The sequence below is a fragment of the Mercenaria mercenaria genome, chromosome 10 (assembly GCF_021730395.1).
Source record: "Mercenaria mercenaria strain notata chromosome 10, MADL_Memer_1, whole genome shotgun sequence".
Taxonomy (NCBI): domain Eukaryota; kingdom Metazoa; phylum Mollusca; class Bivalvia; order Venerida; family Veneridae; genus Mercenaria; species Mercenaria mercenaria.
The window spans coordinates 24,646,354-24,664,064 of NC_069370.1; the positions used below are offsets into that span (position 1 = coordinate 24,646,354).

The following is a 17,711-nucleotide window of genomic DNA, read 5'->3' on the forward strand; positions in this document are numbered from 1 at the left end:
AAAGCGTGATATTACATTGAGGCAGAACTTTAAAGCTGAGCATTGTGCTTAATGCTACAAGTAGACATTGTCATTTATATGACTGAAACATTGTTGAAAAAGACTCTAAACTTGTACATACACACTTTCAATACAACTTGTAATAAGTACTTTTCCAAAATATGAAATACACAGAATAGCTGGATTTTAAAACTGTCAACAGATTAAAACACACATAAAGAAATTTGTACTGGCTCCCTTTCAAAGAGATTCTATATGTAATATATATAAATCTCGCGCAATAACTATAATAGAGAAGATAAACGAGAACAGTTTAGTAGTAGTCTATATTTCAGAGTTGAGCTACTCTAGAATAGATATACAATAACATCATATACACAGAAATATAACAAGAAACTTGAAGCATCAAAACATAAATGTCTTCATACAGAACAACTTGCTTTTCTAGTTACAAAACAGTGACTTTCACATGCAATTCACTCATGTATAAAATATTTGGTTTTGTTACTATAAATGTTTTATTGATCAAGATATTAAGTAATGTTTTATGTAGGATTTTCCATCATTTTTTAAAACCTTTTTCCACCTGGTACTACATTACAGTAAACAAATAATACTTTAGGCCTCCATCAAATCAAAAGGCATAATGATTATCAGTAGTCCAATGTAAGACTGTAGAACAAATACTCTCAAAAGCTTTATCAAATATTTATAGAATGATATGGATTGAATAAATTCATTCACCTGCTTTAATTCATGTAAAGGTATAACATTTTCATTAATTTTAAGAGGAGTTTTGAAATACCTCTTTGTTACCATGTTGCTTCCACTGCCACCCCACTCCCTCTACAAAAACATATAAAATATTTGTTTGTTTCAAAGTAACATCAAAATACATTCCAAACAGTGAACATCAGATTTCAGTATCTTCAACATGTTTTACAAAATTATCCTCATTATATAGTTCCTTAATAGAGAAAAATACATTTGACATGTTCACTCTTAAAATATTGCAACAATTCACTAAAACATAACAAGAGCTGTCAGTTGACAGTGCGCTCGACTATTTTCAGTGCTTGATAGTATAATATAAGCTATGAGTAAAACTTTAACATTACAATAAGCATATTCTAAGTCGAAAAGGGGCCATAATTCAGTCAAAATGTTTGACAGAGTTGTCTCTCCTTTTTACAGACTGGGGTCATGATGGTAAACAAGTATGCAAAATATGAAAGCAATATCTCAATGGACTTTGAAAATATTTGGGGTGGTACGCAAACTTTAACATTACAATAAGCATTTTCTAAGTCGAAAAGGGGCCATAATTAAGTCAAAATGCTTGATAGAGTTGTCTGCTCCTGTTTACAGAATGGGGTCATGATGGTAAACAAGTATGCCATTTGGGGTGGTACGCAAACTTTAACATTTGTGTGACGCTCACGCTGACGCCAGGGCGAGTAGGATAGCTCCCCTATTCTTCGAATAGTTGAGCTAAAAATGAAGCATATTTTTTAGGTTCCACATTTTGGTATTGATGTCATGCATGAAAACAATGTTACAACTGGACAACCTTATGTGACAATGGTTTTCTTGTACCAGAACTACAATGTACCAATAGTTGTTACTGAGATATAGCTTCATAGTCGAACACAAAACTTTACAAATGATGAAAAGGGACATATTTCATATCAAATTACCAAAAGTTATCCAGCTTCGTTCCTTCAGTAGGTCTGACAACTGGACAACTGGGGAAGCCTTTGTGAAGTATGCAGTGGCTACTGAGATATGACCTCGCACTAAACACGTTAACTAAGGTGTGATGATGATGTCCAGATGAGTAGAATAGTACTCGCTATTCTTCAAACAGGTGAGCTAATTATATAGGCCAAAATCTTCAACTTATGCTGAATTTAAATTTACTAAATAATGTGCATAAATAAAGAAATAACATTTTTCAGATGATAATTATCCCCATTTTTGACAACCTGCCTTAAAATTAAGATATTAAAATGGATGGGGAATATATCCATATTCTATAATTACAGAGTTGAATAATCAACAAAACACTGCATATACTGGTACACCAGAATGCTCATTAAATGTTTTTTCTTCTATATAAAAACAAAAAATTCTGAACAAACTGTTTGTTTTTGTTTCTTTCACTGGCTCATTATGTATGGATGTTAGGAAGATCATGTAAAATACTGTGGTCAGACTGCAGGAGACACTACTAATGCTTTTACAATTCAAAGAGAAGGAGAGCTATTTTGTGATTTTAGCAAAACCCTTTCCAAAACACTGTTAAAGCTGAATCATAACCAATCTCATATATGGGATTTCATATCAGGATGACAATATTATGATGGACTTGAAACAAAATGATATAAATATATTAAAAGAAAAAATCAATTTATGCAATTAGTATTCACTTTAACTTTAATACTGAAAAAGATTGAAAAAGTAAAAAAATGTAAAGAAAATGTGAGTCTGCTATTTTAATGAATAAGTATCTTTAAGTATGCAGTATATATATCTAAGTTTTTGTGAGGTAGACACTAACGTACAGAAAATAACAGAATAGTTCTAAGATGATAAGATGAAAAGCGTAAGATTATATTAAGCAAGAGAGCTATGATGGTGCTAAGTTGCTCACCTGGCCAAAAATCCATTAAAAAGGTAGAGACAAAAATTTAGTGAATTGAGTAGTTAATGAGAAATTGTTAAAAAAACATTTCCTATTTACACCTCTGGTGGATTCTTGGGGAAGATTGAACAATTTGAAAAAAGTCTGAAAAAAATCATGAATATACAGTTCTTCATATAAGCTTATAAATGGTCCAATTGAAAAAAATCTATTTCTGCAAAATTGGCCTTGAATTTCACCCTGATGACCTCATATGCAGTCCCAAATGCCTCTATGTAACAAAGTTTTAATGCAATCGCTCGTTCCTTACTCAAGTTAAAAGGCAAATGTTGTCACCTGCCTTCCCAATGACAAGTGCCAATAAACAGTTTTTTATAAACCTTGTTAATAAGTGAACCCCTTAGTGGACTCCTGCAGCATGATTTGAACAAATTTGGTAGAGGACCACCAGACAATGCTACGCTCTCAATATTTAAGCTCTGCCTCTAGTAGTTTTCGAGAAAAAACTTTAATTTAAAGTTATTCATTTTGGTAAAAATTTTGTAATGAATATCCAGGCCAAGTTTCACCGACTTCCATAAACTGGTTTCAGAGATGTTGGTTGAAGAAAAGTGTGAAAAGACAATATAACAGACGAGTGAGTAATCACAATAGCTCACCTAGTGCAATTTGTACTCTTGTGCGCTAAAAATTGTATACATGTAAAGTAAATTTTGTTTTAATAAATTTACTTTCTTTTCTTTGATTAGCTGTATAAGAGTGTAAACAAATAAATTTAACAAATTATCTTTTTTTTCGAGTTTAACAACACTAAATACCAGGAAATAGCTCTCCCTGTTCTTCAAATATTTTAGTGGAAATGTTTGGCAGAAAAATAGGCCGAGACAATAATGTGCACTTATATCTTTTCAAAATCTTGAATACAAAAACAAAATTCAATGAATTGGTATCCCCCGCCGAAAGGGTTTGTGGTGAGGAATGGCAAAAAGATATATCCGGCAAAAAGTTAAGGATGTTACTAAGAGCAAATAATTTCAATAGTCAAAATCAATTTAACAGAAAATGAATACCTTTAACATTACAATAAGCATATTCTAAGTTGAAAAGGGGCCATAATTCAGTCAAGATGCTTGATAGAGTTGCCTCCTCCTTTTTACAGACTGGGGTCATGATGGTAAACAAGTATGCAAAATATGAAAGCAATATCTCAATGGACTTTGAAAATATTTGGGGTGGCACGCAAACTTTAACATTACAATAAGCATTTTCTAAGTCGAAAAGGGGCCATAATTAAGTCAAAATGCTTGATAGAGTTGTCTGCTCCTGTTTACAGAATGGGGTCATGATGGTAAACAAGTATGCCAAATGTTAAAGCAATATCTCAATGGACTTTGAAAATATTTGGGGTGGTACGCAAACTTTAACAAATGTGCGACGCTCACGCTAACGCACATGCCGACGCCGGGCGATAGGATAGCTCCCCTATTCTTGTTGGTTCATGTTCATTTCAAGTTTCATGAATTTCTACCTGCTAGTTACTGAGAAAAAGCTGCTGATGGACATTTTTGGGCATTTTTCATTACATCAAGGGCAGTAACTCTTAAGGAAATTGATCAATCAAAAAAAACTTGACGGCCATTATCGCAGTATGTTGGTTCATGTTTATTTCAAGTTTCATGAAATTCTACCGGCTAGTTACTGAGAAATGGCTGCGGACGGACGCACAGACTGACGGATGGACGCACTGACGCCATTTCAATACCCACCTCCTGATTTCATCGGCGGGGGATAACAATCTTACATGTATAAGATATTCAGTATTTCCAAGTTTCTGGATCTATTTTTAATGTTGCAATTTTAATCATGTTAAAGGTAACATAAACCTGTTAAGACTTTCCTCTTTGTTTTGGGTTCAGCATCATTTTTCAACAGAATACTGAACACCACATGTAAACAGAGAACCAGTTTCATTTTACACTGAAGTATTTCATTTCTTTACCTGTGAATAAAGACCACATGTATATACAGATCACAATCTTTGCCCTCCAAACACTGCTGACACATGTTTCACTGTTTATATAGTAAACCAATAGGACTAAGATGAAAGCTGCTGTCTGAACTTCATTAATGAGACAAGTGGGATATAAGTTCTGAGAGATAGAAGCAAGCACTTTATAAACAGCCAACAATTATGTAACAATATTTGGTAAATACCTCAACAAATGATGATGATGATGATGATGATGATGTGGATTATACTGATACAAATAAATGATAACATGTAAAATATGTCAGACAGAGTAACGGTGATAATTTCAATGAAGATTAGCATAACAGAAACACAGTTGATCTTTAACAGTATGCAGATTATGGATCTTGTAGGTAAACGTGTTACTGATCTTTGACAGTATGCAGATTATGGATCTTGTATGTAAACGTGTTACTGATCTTTGACAATATGCAGATTATGGATCTTGTAGGTAAACGTGTTACTGATCTTTGACAGTATGCAGATTATGGATCTTGTATGTAAACTTGTTACTGATCTTTGACAGTATGCAGATTATGGATGTTGTAGGTAAACGTGTTACTGATCTTTGACAGTATGCAGATTATGGATGTTGTAGGTAAACGTGTTACTGATCTTTGACAGTATGCAGATTATGGATGTTGTAGGTAAACGTGTTACTGATCTTTGACATTATGCAGATTATGGATGTTGTAGGTAAACTTGTTACACACAACTTTTTAATCACTAAACTAATTTCAGATTTATTATGTACTGGCAACTGCACAAAATATTTCCATGTTTGATATAACAGTTTGTTGAACAACAACCTCTCCTTTAAAGTTCACGTAAACATGCTCCATTTAATATAACCAAAGAACAATTTTTGAAAAGAGGTAAACAGCTTGATAATAACAAGATCGATTCACAACTTTTGTATGTTCTACCAAATTTGTGATATACCTTTAAATGTGTCATGACCAGCTGCCAGGTTCAAGTGCAGTGTTCAAGTTTCCAATGGCAGCATAATGTGTAAAAGACTGTATGACACATGCTGTTTGAAAATGCACAACAGAATAAATTTACGAAGTCCAAAAAGAGGCAACTTTAAAACAAGGGTCTGTCACAATATACACCAGTCACAGGAAATTACTTTTTACTCTGCTTACTGAGCAGACTAGTCGTCAACTCTCAATTTTGAATAATTTGAGGGTGGTAACTGCAAACCAACAAAGTCTACCCACCTGATGATCCAACTTGCTCAAGATAGTATGTTCATGAATATTCAGACTAAGTTGAACAGTGAAAAAAAGCACTTAAGTCATTAAGTGGACAATGTCAATTTTCGCAATTTTGAGTAATTCAAGGGCTGTAACTCAAGAGTGACAAAGAGTATCTGACTGGATATCAAGCCTATCCTAGATATTATGCTCATAAATATTTTAACCAAGTCTGGTGAACACTGGATAAGAAATACTCTAGTCAGAAAGCTGCTAAAATGTCCATTTTTTTGAATTCTAGTAATTCAAGGACTATAACTCCAGAGCTTCTGGTAAAATCTGGGTGGTTATCTAACTTGACTGAGATATTATGCCCATAAACATTGTGACTCAGTTTGGTGAACTACAATTCTTTTTGCCATAGTGCTTACACAGGTTTGAGTAACAAGACTTACAGAAGTTGAGAGACAGTGCTTATAAATGTCAAAAGCCAACAGACATCTGATACGAAGGTACACGTCAATACTAGTCACTTAAACATGAATGAAATAGTTTTACCTGACTGGTTAATAGAGATTGTACATTTGTACTTTCTCGTGTATATTGTATCTTGACAATTTCTTCAACAAATAACCAACAAAAATTAAAGCACTATTAACAATCACAAACTACATCTATATAACAAGAATCACAAAATAAAATACGTCATACAATTCTGTAAATTTATCTAAAATTCAAAAAGTTCTGTGAGAAAACAGATTATTTTGGATACATCAATATCAATTTGCTGATTAACAATTCAATTTCACAGTCTACAATCATTAAATTATACTGAAAAGCATAATACCCTTGTGTCATCAAAAATAGGATATATAATTTCCTTCAAGTAAAAGCTGTCATCGTGAATCAAATCTGAAGTAAACTTAGTTTAGTAAGGGCATCTGACTCTCATTACCAACAATGGCAAAAAAACAAAAACAAACTTGTTTTTAATTTAGTGACTCTTCTAAACCTGGGTATAATATGCATCAATGATACAGAGGTTGTCCTAGAGCTCAAACTCCTGTTATATATAGACATATTTACTCAAGGGAAGTAACCTGTTTGTAGACAGTAAACTGAGGAGTGAAAAATAGCCTAGTCGTGCATCCAACTATCCTCAAATTGTTTGTTTTTTGTTTTTATTTATCTTTCTGTCAGTAGCATCAGCATCTCTCATCACGTGAAATTCTGTGGACTTACAGTGTGTAATGTATTTACTGTTATCAACCCTGGATATAAGAGAAGGAAAACTACTGTCAATTTTACAGTTCAGGTTTCTGATTACATGCACTCATGAAATAATGAAGATTTTGCTCTGGTTGGTTTCTCACGTTGAACTTTTCTATTTCTATCCATGAAATGAACAGTAAACACAAGGCAGTATACAGCAGCCTGGTTTATGCTTTGACAAAAATATATTAAATATGTTCACCATAGACTTTAAACAACAACTACAATAGTTTAAGGCTACAATCAGACAGGACAATCAGCAATTCTAAAAACAGTTTATCGAAGAACTTTCACAGACATATATATTAATAAGACAAAAAATACTTTCAACAATCAACTAGTTTTCTCGAAGTATAAAACGATGAAGGATTTGAAAAAACAATGAAAATGCTAACATGGTAAAAAATAACAAATATACATAAAAACAAGAAAAAAACTTGGCCCTAATCGCTCCACTGAGTATGCTGATAAACTTATACAACAATAAAATACATAGACTGCAGTAAAACAAAGTCTGGGGGAGAATTCAATGCTAGGATCCAAAGGAAGATCTCATATAGAGGATTTTTTGTTTTTGAGTTTGGCTAACCTTGCATTCATTGAAGCATAACCATCACAACAAGCTATGTCCATGCAAGAAATTAAAGTGCAAGTTTGATGAACAACCTTCAAGCGGTTGCAGGAAATTGCCGATACCGTGCAAAAAATGCTGGAACACCAACCTATACTTAGAGCTCAACGTGAAACTTTGTTCCATTAAGCCTGTTACAAATATAGTCAATGTTTACATAAAATTTTGATGAAGCGGTATCAAATGGAAAGGGTGTCATTGCATCACCATCACATGTATAGTTAAATTTCCTACTTGTCCAATTCTAGCACAAGAGAGATAGTGGCGCAGGTGGTTGTCACGAATATCTCACATCACATCTATATCAAATTTATAGTAACAACTTAATGAATGTTTGTCAAGAGCTCTGCAAAGTGAGGCAATGCATGCCCTTAGCTTTAGATCAAGGAAAGTTTTGGAGTGTCTGCAAAAGGTGGGGGATGGTGGGTGGGGGTGAGTTTGACACAATTCTTAGGCACAAGAAGAGATGAGTGGCGCAGGGTGGGTTGTTGCACTGCAAATCATCTCATCATCACCCATCTATATTCAAAATTTATAGTAAACACTTGAAATGAATAGTTGTGCTCTGGACATGGATTTGACATCTGAACTTTGACTAAGTTCATGCCCTCTGCACATTGTCCAATCACCACATACCTATATACATACCTATATACCAAGTTTGAAGTCGTAGTGTATAATAAGTTCTGCACCGGACATGAAATGAACAAATGTATAATTTTATAATTTCTAAAGTTGAATTATGTGAAGTAGCAGTAGTTAAGAAGATATAGCCAAACCAAAAAGTTTGCCATAAAAATTCAACCCAAGAGCAATGTGCCAATACAAATATCAGGGCAAGCACAACAATGCTTCTTATTCTTCAAATAGTTTAGCTAAAAGAGCGCAAATCTAGAGGCTTGCCCTTTGAGATTTTTGCAGAAAAAAGTGCCTCGATTTTTTAATTTAAAAGCATACAAAAATTGTCAAATATAATTCTCAAATAATTCTGTAACTTGAAAACATGCCAAAAAAACCTCTTCCCATTTCATACAGCTTAAAATGTAAGTATTAATAATTATGTACATCTTAAAATATCACTATTTATAAAGTCTTCTAATTCTTAACTAGACATACAAACAAGAACTATTTTGTGAAACAAGACACCTTGTCTTAAAATGTGAGAAATCACAAGTTCAAAGATAACTTAAAACACATAATTCTTGAAATACATGGTTTTGATTATATCATCCAAAACTTTGGTGTTAAAACAAAAATTACGAAACAGAAAATAAGACCTATAACAAATAATTCTTCTAGCACACTTACTAATAAATATCACAACATTGAAGTTCATTTACAAAATCTAACACAAAAATATAAATATATATATATTTACCAACCGTACTTTTACCTTTGAACATAAGCAAAATTATTCACAAAATAATGATCACTTTTAAGAGTCTGCTAAATTTATTGGTTCTTCACTTGCTACGTTGTCTTGGTCATTTGTGTCGGATGTTTCTATTGGCTGATCAGTTTTGCCCTGTATCAATGCCAAGGCATTCATTGCAGATAAATCTGGCAGCTCACCACTGTACTCTGCAATACTTGTAGCTATGGAGCCTGGAATCTGGACCCTGAGATCCGAACCCGGCTGATGTTCAATGAGAACTGACGGTCCAGAAGAATTCTGAACACTTAAGTCTAATGACTGACCCATGTCAGAATCTCTCCGCACAGTCACTGATGCTGTTTCTCCACTCGCAGTCACAACCCGTGAATTCTCCAATAAAGTTGTACTCTGCCCTGGCAAAGGCACATTTAAAACACTAACAGAAGTTTCTGTGGGAGTTAAATCACTGACCATGGTTGAGGGCAGACTTTCTGCCATTGATTCTGACACACTGAGACCATTCTGCCCTGATACTGACACAGATAAATCATTAGGCCCTGCACTTGATGCAGGAATATTTAAAACACTATGCCCAGATACAGGCATACTTAAATCCAAACTCTGGGGAGGCGTAGATGATGTTGAACCAGCAACTATTGTGTTTTCTGATGATGGCGTGGGAACATTTAATAAGAAATGTTTCTGAATAGTTTCTCTGTCAGCAGCCGATAATCCTGCGAATGCTGCACTCTCCATCTCCTTGGCAATGACCTTGGGCCCCGTTGTTGGAATATTTATTTCACCCGGGGAGCCCTGACCATATAAACTGTGGTAAGACAAAGGGGTTGCTGAAGGAGAATGTCCTTCAAGTCTAGTAACAGTAACTGGGGGATGATTACATCTCTTTAAGTGATCTGAAACAAATATTTGTAATTATTTTCAAAGAAACTGGTTCACATGAATTTAAATGATCAAAATAAAATCTTTCAAAATTTATTGAAAATCTATTTTGTAAAGAGAAAAACCAAGAAAAGCCTTTGGTTCGAGATATTTTTAAAATGGCAACATTCTATCAGGATATATTTTTAGAGTTCTTTTGCTTTCCATTTCCTCCTACTGCCGTGTCAGTATTATATAAATATCAAATTCTCTTTTGCAGATTATCAACCTTAACATTTATTGTCTTAAAATGTACAAATGTGAAGCTATAAGCATAAAAGGGAGATAATTCTGTAATCATTGAAGACAACAGTTATGGCGCTTGTGACCTTCACTTCCTTTAATTCCATCAAAAATGTATTCCGTTAAAGTGACTTTCCTTCAAAAGAGTCAAAGTTGTCTTTTAATTAAGTAAAAAATAGAGATAATGATGTAATTACTGAAGACAGAGCTACGTTTCTTGCACTCTACACTTACTCTAAATATCATCCATTCATGAACCAAGTTATAATCAATAGAAGCCATTCAATGTTTATTTATATTTATTTATTATATCATCAATAAAAGCTGTTCCATTATCAAATTACGCTAAAGCTCAAATAAACCTTGCAGGTTTTAAGCAATAAATTAGAATATTTCAGGTCTTTATCAAATTTACTATGATCAGTAAATAAAGCTTTGGTAAATCTGAATAAAGGTTTAAAGATATTTGCTACATGATTAAATTAGCGAGACGAAAATTTGTTTCTAAAGGAAAACTAGAAGATGCTTTTGTAGAAAAGCTGTGACTGAAATCCAACAGGGATCAAGTACTTGGCCTGTCCAATCATCCTATGAAGTTTCCATGTTCTAGGTCAAGTGGTTCTCAAGTTATAGACTGTAAACATTTTTCCATGTTCTGGGCCCTGTGACCTTGAACTTTGATTGAGTGACCCAAAAATCAATATTCTGTATGCCCAATCATCCTATGAAGTTTCAACATCATGGGTCAAGTGGTTCTCAAGTTATTGATCAAAAACAGTTTTCCATGTTAAGGCCACTGCAACCGTGACTTTTGATGGAGTAAACCCAAAATCAAAAGGGGTCATCTGCTCTGTATGTCCAATCATCCTATGAAATTTCAATATTCTGGGTCAAGTGGTTCTCAAGTTATTGACTGGAAAAAGTTTTTCCCTGTTCAGACCCCTGTGACCTTGAACTTTGATAAAGTGACCCGAAAATCAAAAGGGGTAATCTACCCTGCATGTCCAATCATTCTATGAAGTTTCAACATTCTGGGTCAAGTTGTTCTCAAGTTATTGATCGAAAATGGTTTTCCATGTCTAGGTCCCTGTGACCTTGACCTTTAGTTTTAGTTTATACTAATTTGTTTTAGCTTGATTGTGATGAAAGCTTCAAGCTTATTGCAACCACTCTAGAGTTCGCTTCCTGGAAAAACCAGTACTGGTGTCATATGAGAAGTCATAGATGTGACAGGGCGTTCGGTTGACCCGAGGTCCCGGGTTTTGACCCGCGAAAATCGAGAAAAACTCGTATTTGACCCGCATAAATTACGCCACGTGCGTCGGCTTGACTCGCGGAAATTTACTTTGATGCGTCTCAAGTTCGATAGTTCTGCCCCCTGTCAATCAAAATCCCAGTGAATTTCAATATTGTTCGCCGGCACAAGTGGAAATATGGCAGTAGGCGGAGCGTCGTATGTTAATTAGCTACCGACAGATGTCAGTCACACCACGCGCCAATTGACACGTGATTATCTCGCGGTTTGTATTTAGTACAATATGCCTTGTCATTATCAAAGGTGTTTATTGATCAATGTGTAAAAGTTAATTGATAAACAATGCAGTCTTAGATTATCGTGTTTGTACCACTTGTTAATTATTTTGTGTGCTCGATACGATTACATGAGCCGGTCGGCCGTCACGGTCTATAGCAAATTTATTATCATTGCCAATGCTTTGTTTGGGCCAAAACAAATTAAATAAGCAGAAATTATACGTGGTATGATGAGAAAATGAAATTTAAAACAGTTATTTTTTCAAGAATTTTAAATGTTACTTTCGTTTTCCGTATTTGTCACTCGTTTTCGAGACCGCCATTTTTGGACATTTTTATCATTTCTTACAAGATTTTTCTAGTACAATCTGAATAAAAAGCCAATAAAACGTCTGCATTTACGAAATATATGATCACTGTTGCCAAAGCAGCTCTTATTTAGAAGAATTTGCTGATAATAAAAGCATGCAAAGCACTAAACCCCATCCACTTTTAGGCAATGTGCAAAATAAGACAACTAAAATATGAATTGTTTAAGAAAATCTGTTATGACTAATGTACTAGTTTTAGATAAAGTCTGTGGGAGTTGCATTAATAACAGTATACATGTAGCTTGACCCCCTGAAAATCTGATTTTGACCCTTGAAAATTTAGGCTGAAGAGTCAATGACTCTTGAGTTTCAGAACCTACCGAAAGCCCTGTGTGACCCCAGTGGGGCTCGATGCCATGGCCTCTGGGTTGAGCGGCCGACACCTTATCCACTAGAACATTGCTTGCCTTGGCCTTTAATAGAAGGACCCCAAAATTAAAAGGGGTCATCTACTCTGCATGTCTAATCATTCTATGAAGTTTCAATATTCTGGGTCAAATGGTTAAGTTATTGATTGGAAATTGTTTTTCATGTTCAGGCCCCTGTGACCTTAACCTTTAATGGAGTGACCCCAAAATCAATAGGGGTCATCTACTCTGTATGTCCAATCATTCTATGAAGTTTCAACATTGTGGGTCAAGTGGTTCTTAAATTAATGATCATAACCTTTTTTCCATGTTCAGACCCCTGTGACCTTGACCTTTCATGGAGTCACCCCAAAATCAATAGGAGTCATCTACTCCAAAAGCCCTATCACCCTATGAAGTTTGAAGGTTTTAGGTCAAATAATTCTGCAGTTACTGATTGGAAATGAACAGTGACTGAGGGACAGGGCAAAAACAGTAGGCGGAAAACATAATTAAGATATTGCTAGTTAACAATAGAAACTCACTTGCATTTAATACACTTAAAGTTCCAACTAATGGAAATTAAACAATTTTGCCTAGTAATCATTACAGGCATTACAGCTTTAGAGTAAACTTTGGTTTTCCACGACCATGTAGTCACTGACTTTAAATTATTTGGCAATTACCACTAATGTTGGTTTCATTATTCAATTGCTCCATGACAGGAACTGGAAGTCATGCAGATGGAACATGCCTGCAAGAATGCCAAGAGGAACACAGGTCTTCCTCCACTAACCGAGGAACACAGGTCTTCCTCCGTTAAGCGAGGAACACGGGTCTTCCTCTGCTAAGCGAGGAACACAGGTCTTCCTCCACTAACCGAGGAACACAGGTTTTCCTCCACTAACCAAGGAACACAGGTCTTCCTCCACTAACCAGTTTCGGAAGTCACCATATAACCTGATCTGTATGTGACTTTAAACCAAACAAAGCAAACAGTTGCATTAATTCTAAAAATTGCCTTGAAATCAGGCATGTTAATTATTAAAAGCAAGAAGGATTTTGAAAGTTTTCTCTCTATATATGTCTTGTATTTTTAACTTTTCACAAGATCCACTTTTCATAACCGAGAAATTGACCCCTGAGTGACACATAACAGGAGACTTTGTTGGTTCACACAAGAATCACTTACAGTTGGAGTAATTATGCAGCATCCTTGCTCTACCCAGTTTAACTTTAGCTCCACATGTACACAGCAGTGTAGCATCATCTACAGCCTGCACTCCTGGGTATGTCACAGCAAGTTCTGAAATATCAACATAACCATCTTTTGTTTTCTTTCACAGAAAACCTGCCAATGTGTGATAGAAGTAGAAGTTTAAATTACACACAGTAGCTGTGCGACCATCTATCTGAACACAGCAGTATGAGATACAGCTACATCCTAATTATCACATATCTGAGTTCTACAATGGTTCCCTGGATGAACCTCCTGATACATTTCGCCAAAATTTTTAACCTGTTTATATTACAGTTTAAAGAATTGAGTCAATCAACAGTGTTTCGCCACAAATCTTTAAAAAACATATTAACCAATCAAAATTTCCTGTGGAAAGTATGACTGTGTCCATTTCAGAATCAATGTCAATATACAAGGAATATTTTTTTGTCTAAGTAAATTTCTAAATAGTTTATACAGGGGTTAAATCACAGTCATTTTGAAATGTTGTTATTCATTGTTAGCAAGGACTTTTCTCATCTGTTGCTGAAATATTTCCACTTTTGCCAGTAAAATATAAATAAACATTGAATGGCTCAAACCACCACAAGTTTGGATGCTCACCAAATAAATGAAAGAAATCTAGGGTATATGTTGAATAGATGAGAGATGCTATATCATACACCAAAGATTAAAATTGATTCAAGACATCTGTTTTCCCTAAATGATAAAGTAATAAACACCTCTGATCAATTGTATATCATATAATGCGTTTCTAGCTATACAGTGGAGAGTATTTTAGCTACCACACTGGTTTAGGTACAGACTTGCAAGAAAGAGGAATGGCAGAGAAAGAAAGATTACAAACTTTGTTTAAATCTTTGTAATGTAACTTGTTGTTGTTCCGGGGTCCTCTCCTTTTGCTGTATTTTAGGTTTCTTCTTTGAGGTTTTGACTTCCACAGTTCCCTCAATTTCTGGGGTTTGGGTAGTCACTGGGTACTGAAGCTCTGGTCCAACTGAATAAAACAAGAGCAAACATTAAATATATTATCTATTTAGAATTCTAACACAATCTGCAGTACCTGTTATCTAAACACACAGCAAACAGTCTAAAAATAGGAATCTACCATAAATATGATTGGCCATTATATTACTATGATTGTAACCTAAGAGATTTTCTTCTTTTCCATTATATACAAATTATCCCAGTGTCAAATGCTAGTAAACAACATTTCAAAAACAAAGTTCTGATAAAAAGTCATACTGACTTAAGTGCAGGGCTGTAATCACATTTTGATCTCTACAAGCAATGCTGCTTAGTTAGGATTCAGTAGTGACATCATAAAAGTATGACCTAAAAATATGATGTCTTAATGATGTAAATGTGACGTGCTGTTAGATTACTAGATGATAAATACTTCTAAAAACTCTGTTAAAAAGACATAAATATACAAAGTTACATTTCAACGCTTTCTAACCATAGGGTAATTGTAGCATATGGCCGGAATATTATATTAAGCTGAAAATACAGTACTGTAAAATGCAGATTATTTGCGTTGTAAGAATTGAAATGATAAATACCGGTATGTTCCAATAATTTAATCAGTTAATAAAATATGGACAGGTGTTCAGATGCAAATAATAAAATCACTTGCATTATGCATTTTTGATTTATTATGCATCCAAACTTCTGCCCATATTTTATTTATTGATAAGAAACAGGAAGAGATCTACTATTTCTTAATTTGAAGCCTGTCATAGACATCACCATCGAGATAAATAAAATCAAATAGGCTAGCATAATGAGAAGCTATGTTAAAGACTTTTACCTGCAGATCCAAATGAAACTTAAAACTATTTGCCCTTGTTTAAATTCTATCTAACAAATATTAACTTTGAAGATATCACCATTTAAAATTACTGAACTCTCATTACTTTGGTAATTTCTAGCAGCCAACACCTCATCCATGTGTGCACTAACAACAGTCTGTACTATAGCTGCCACTTCGGCACTGTATGGTTCCTCTGGGTTGCCCACAGCATGGCTAGCTACAGCCTGGGCTATAGCCTGACTCACTGCTGCCTGTTGGTTGGCAGCAACCTGTGCCATTGCCTGGTTTACAGATGTATTTGGCACACCTTTTTCATCCAGTATCAACCCTGCATTAGTCTGAAAAATATTTCCATCTGATTACCAAGTAAACTATCAAAAGGCACACATATAAAATCCTTTTCTAGCATCATCATGTTATGAAGGGAATGCAAGAAAATTGAGCACGGTCAGCATAATTATTATGACACCTTGTTTTATTTACTATCTGACTCCATGTCAATGGTATTTTCAAAAGGTTGTAACTAAAGGGGTCCGGCACATATAAGTAGCTTGTGGTGTGTTGCTGGATTGATTAATGACTTATTGTTGTGTCCTAGAGCCAAAATTACCAACAAGAGGGCCTTGAAGACAGTGTTCATAGACCTAGTTCATACCCCATATCACCTAGTATCACATTTAGCCTAAATTTCATATAAGGGCTGTTCCAGAAAAAAAAGCCTGGGTTGGGGGGGGCACCAACAGAATTTTTATTGCTTTGATACCCCCTACCCACAGAATTTTAATCATATATATTATGTATAGTAACAAATAAGTTTGATTTTTTAAAATTACGAATGGGAAGGATTGTGTTTAGCTCTTGAACAGTTGAAAATTATGTTGCGATTTAAAAAGGAAGTTTTAAGTACATGCAGTCAAGAAAGATATGCCAAAAGAAAGGAAATCCTGTGTTACCTTTTATTACGTTACCCATCTCGCTAAGGCCTTTGTCTGCGAGCCAGGAGACGACGCCTTCTACGTTCAGATTTCTGAACCAGGTTTGTTCGGCCATTTGCATTTTAACCCAAGGGTGAAAGTATGGAATACTGGAAGTTCTGAAAAATTTGCTGGGGGCTTGGGGCCCCCAGTGGGTCCAGGGCAAAACCACCCTGAAGGTCCTGAGAATTAGTGATTTTGAACGCTTAGAACAGCCCTATTCTAGCCTTATATGTGTGCCAAAAATTTACTAATTATAATGCACAAAATGCATGATTTTCAGTTAACAGTAACTTTTCTAAGTCAAGGACTTGTTTCAACAATATACCCTCAACATATTTCTGTAAGATTCAGACTGAAACAACCTTCAAATTCTGGCAACATTTTTGTTTTTCATGCCACCATATTTCAACGTTTTGGCACAACATTCACAAAATGCAGACCCTGCAATATCCGGTTTTCTTAGCCAAAGACCCCATCGATCACCATCAGTGTCACTTTCAGATAGCCAAGCCCATCTCCATTTGTTACCATGTTTGCTTTCTAAGTCCTAAGTATTGTACGCTGGCGGTAAAAACTTCATTTTTCACGCACTATCCTGTGCAGCCGTAATTATGGCGTGTTAATCCCTGAATGAAATCTTCATCTTCGTGACCCTCGTGGAAAGATTGATACTTTCGAGATAAAAAGCGTGCAAAGCGTAGAAATCAAGAAATGCGTGCGAAAGTCCGTGCAAACTTTGACGCGGCAACTTTTAGGCGCACGTGAAAGTCATGAATAAAAGTGAGTGAATAGTTATATAAACGGTCGTTGTTTTAAATCAAACAGTTGAAGTTAATTTCGGTACGTAACGGGATTGAGTACCTTCCGTGGTTGAAACTTATTTTTATAATTGGAACTCTTTACAAGGTGAGTATAATAAAATCCAGACATCGCGAAAGTTGCCAAAAATGGCTGGACATTCGGTCCTGCACTGCCGGACCGAACATTAAATATGAAACAAACAGGAATCTTGCTTCCATTTATTAGTATGCAGCTGTTGATATATTTTTCTTGTATCCTATCTGCTCTACATTGCACTGCATTCGAAAATCCCGAAAA

The 17,711-nt window shown here is 35.0% G+C and overlaps 1 protein-coding gene across 3 annotated transcripts in view; it reads right to left on the reverse strand.

Annotated features, from left to right (window-relative positions):
- Positions 1 to 8,107: 8,107 nt before the first annotated feature.
- LOC123559620 (mucin-17-like) overlaps positions 8,108 to 17,711 on the reverse strand; it is a 45,345-nt gene continuing 35,741 nt past the window's right edge. For 2 of the 3 annotated variants that reach the window (XM_045351587.2, XM_045351586.2), the window contains exons 10-13: positions 15,740 to 15,974; positions 14,671 to 14,820; positions 13,776 to 13,889; positions 8,108 to 10,064 (exon numbers count right to left, since the gene is read on the reverse strand). In XM_045351587.2, the coding sequence (XP_045207522.2) occupies positions 9,211 to 10,064; positions 13,776 to 13,889; positions 14,671 to 14,820; positions 15,740 to 15,974 (1,353 nt within the window). In that variant the 3' untranslated portion in view covers positions 8,108 to 9,210. The remainder of the gene's footprint in view (positions 10,065 to 13,775; positions 13,890 to 14,670; positions 14,821 to 15,739; positions 15,975 to 17,711) is intronic. The other variant, XM_045351588.2, reaches the window with a different exon arrangement.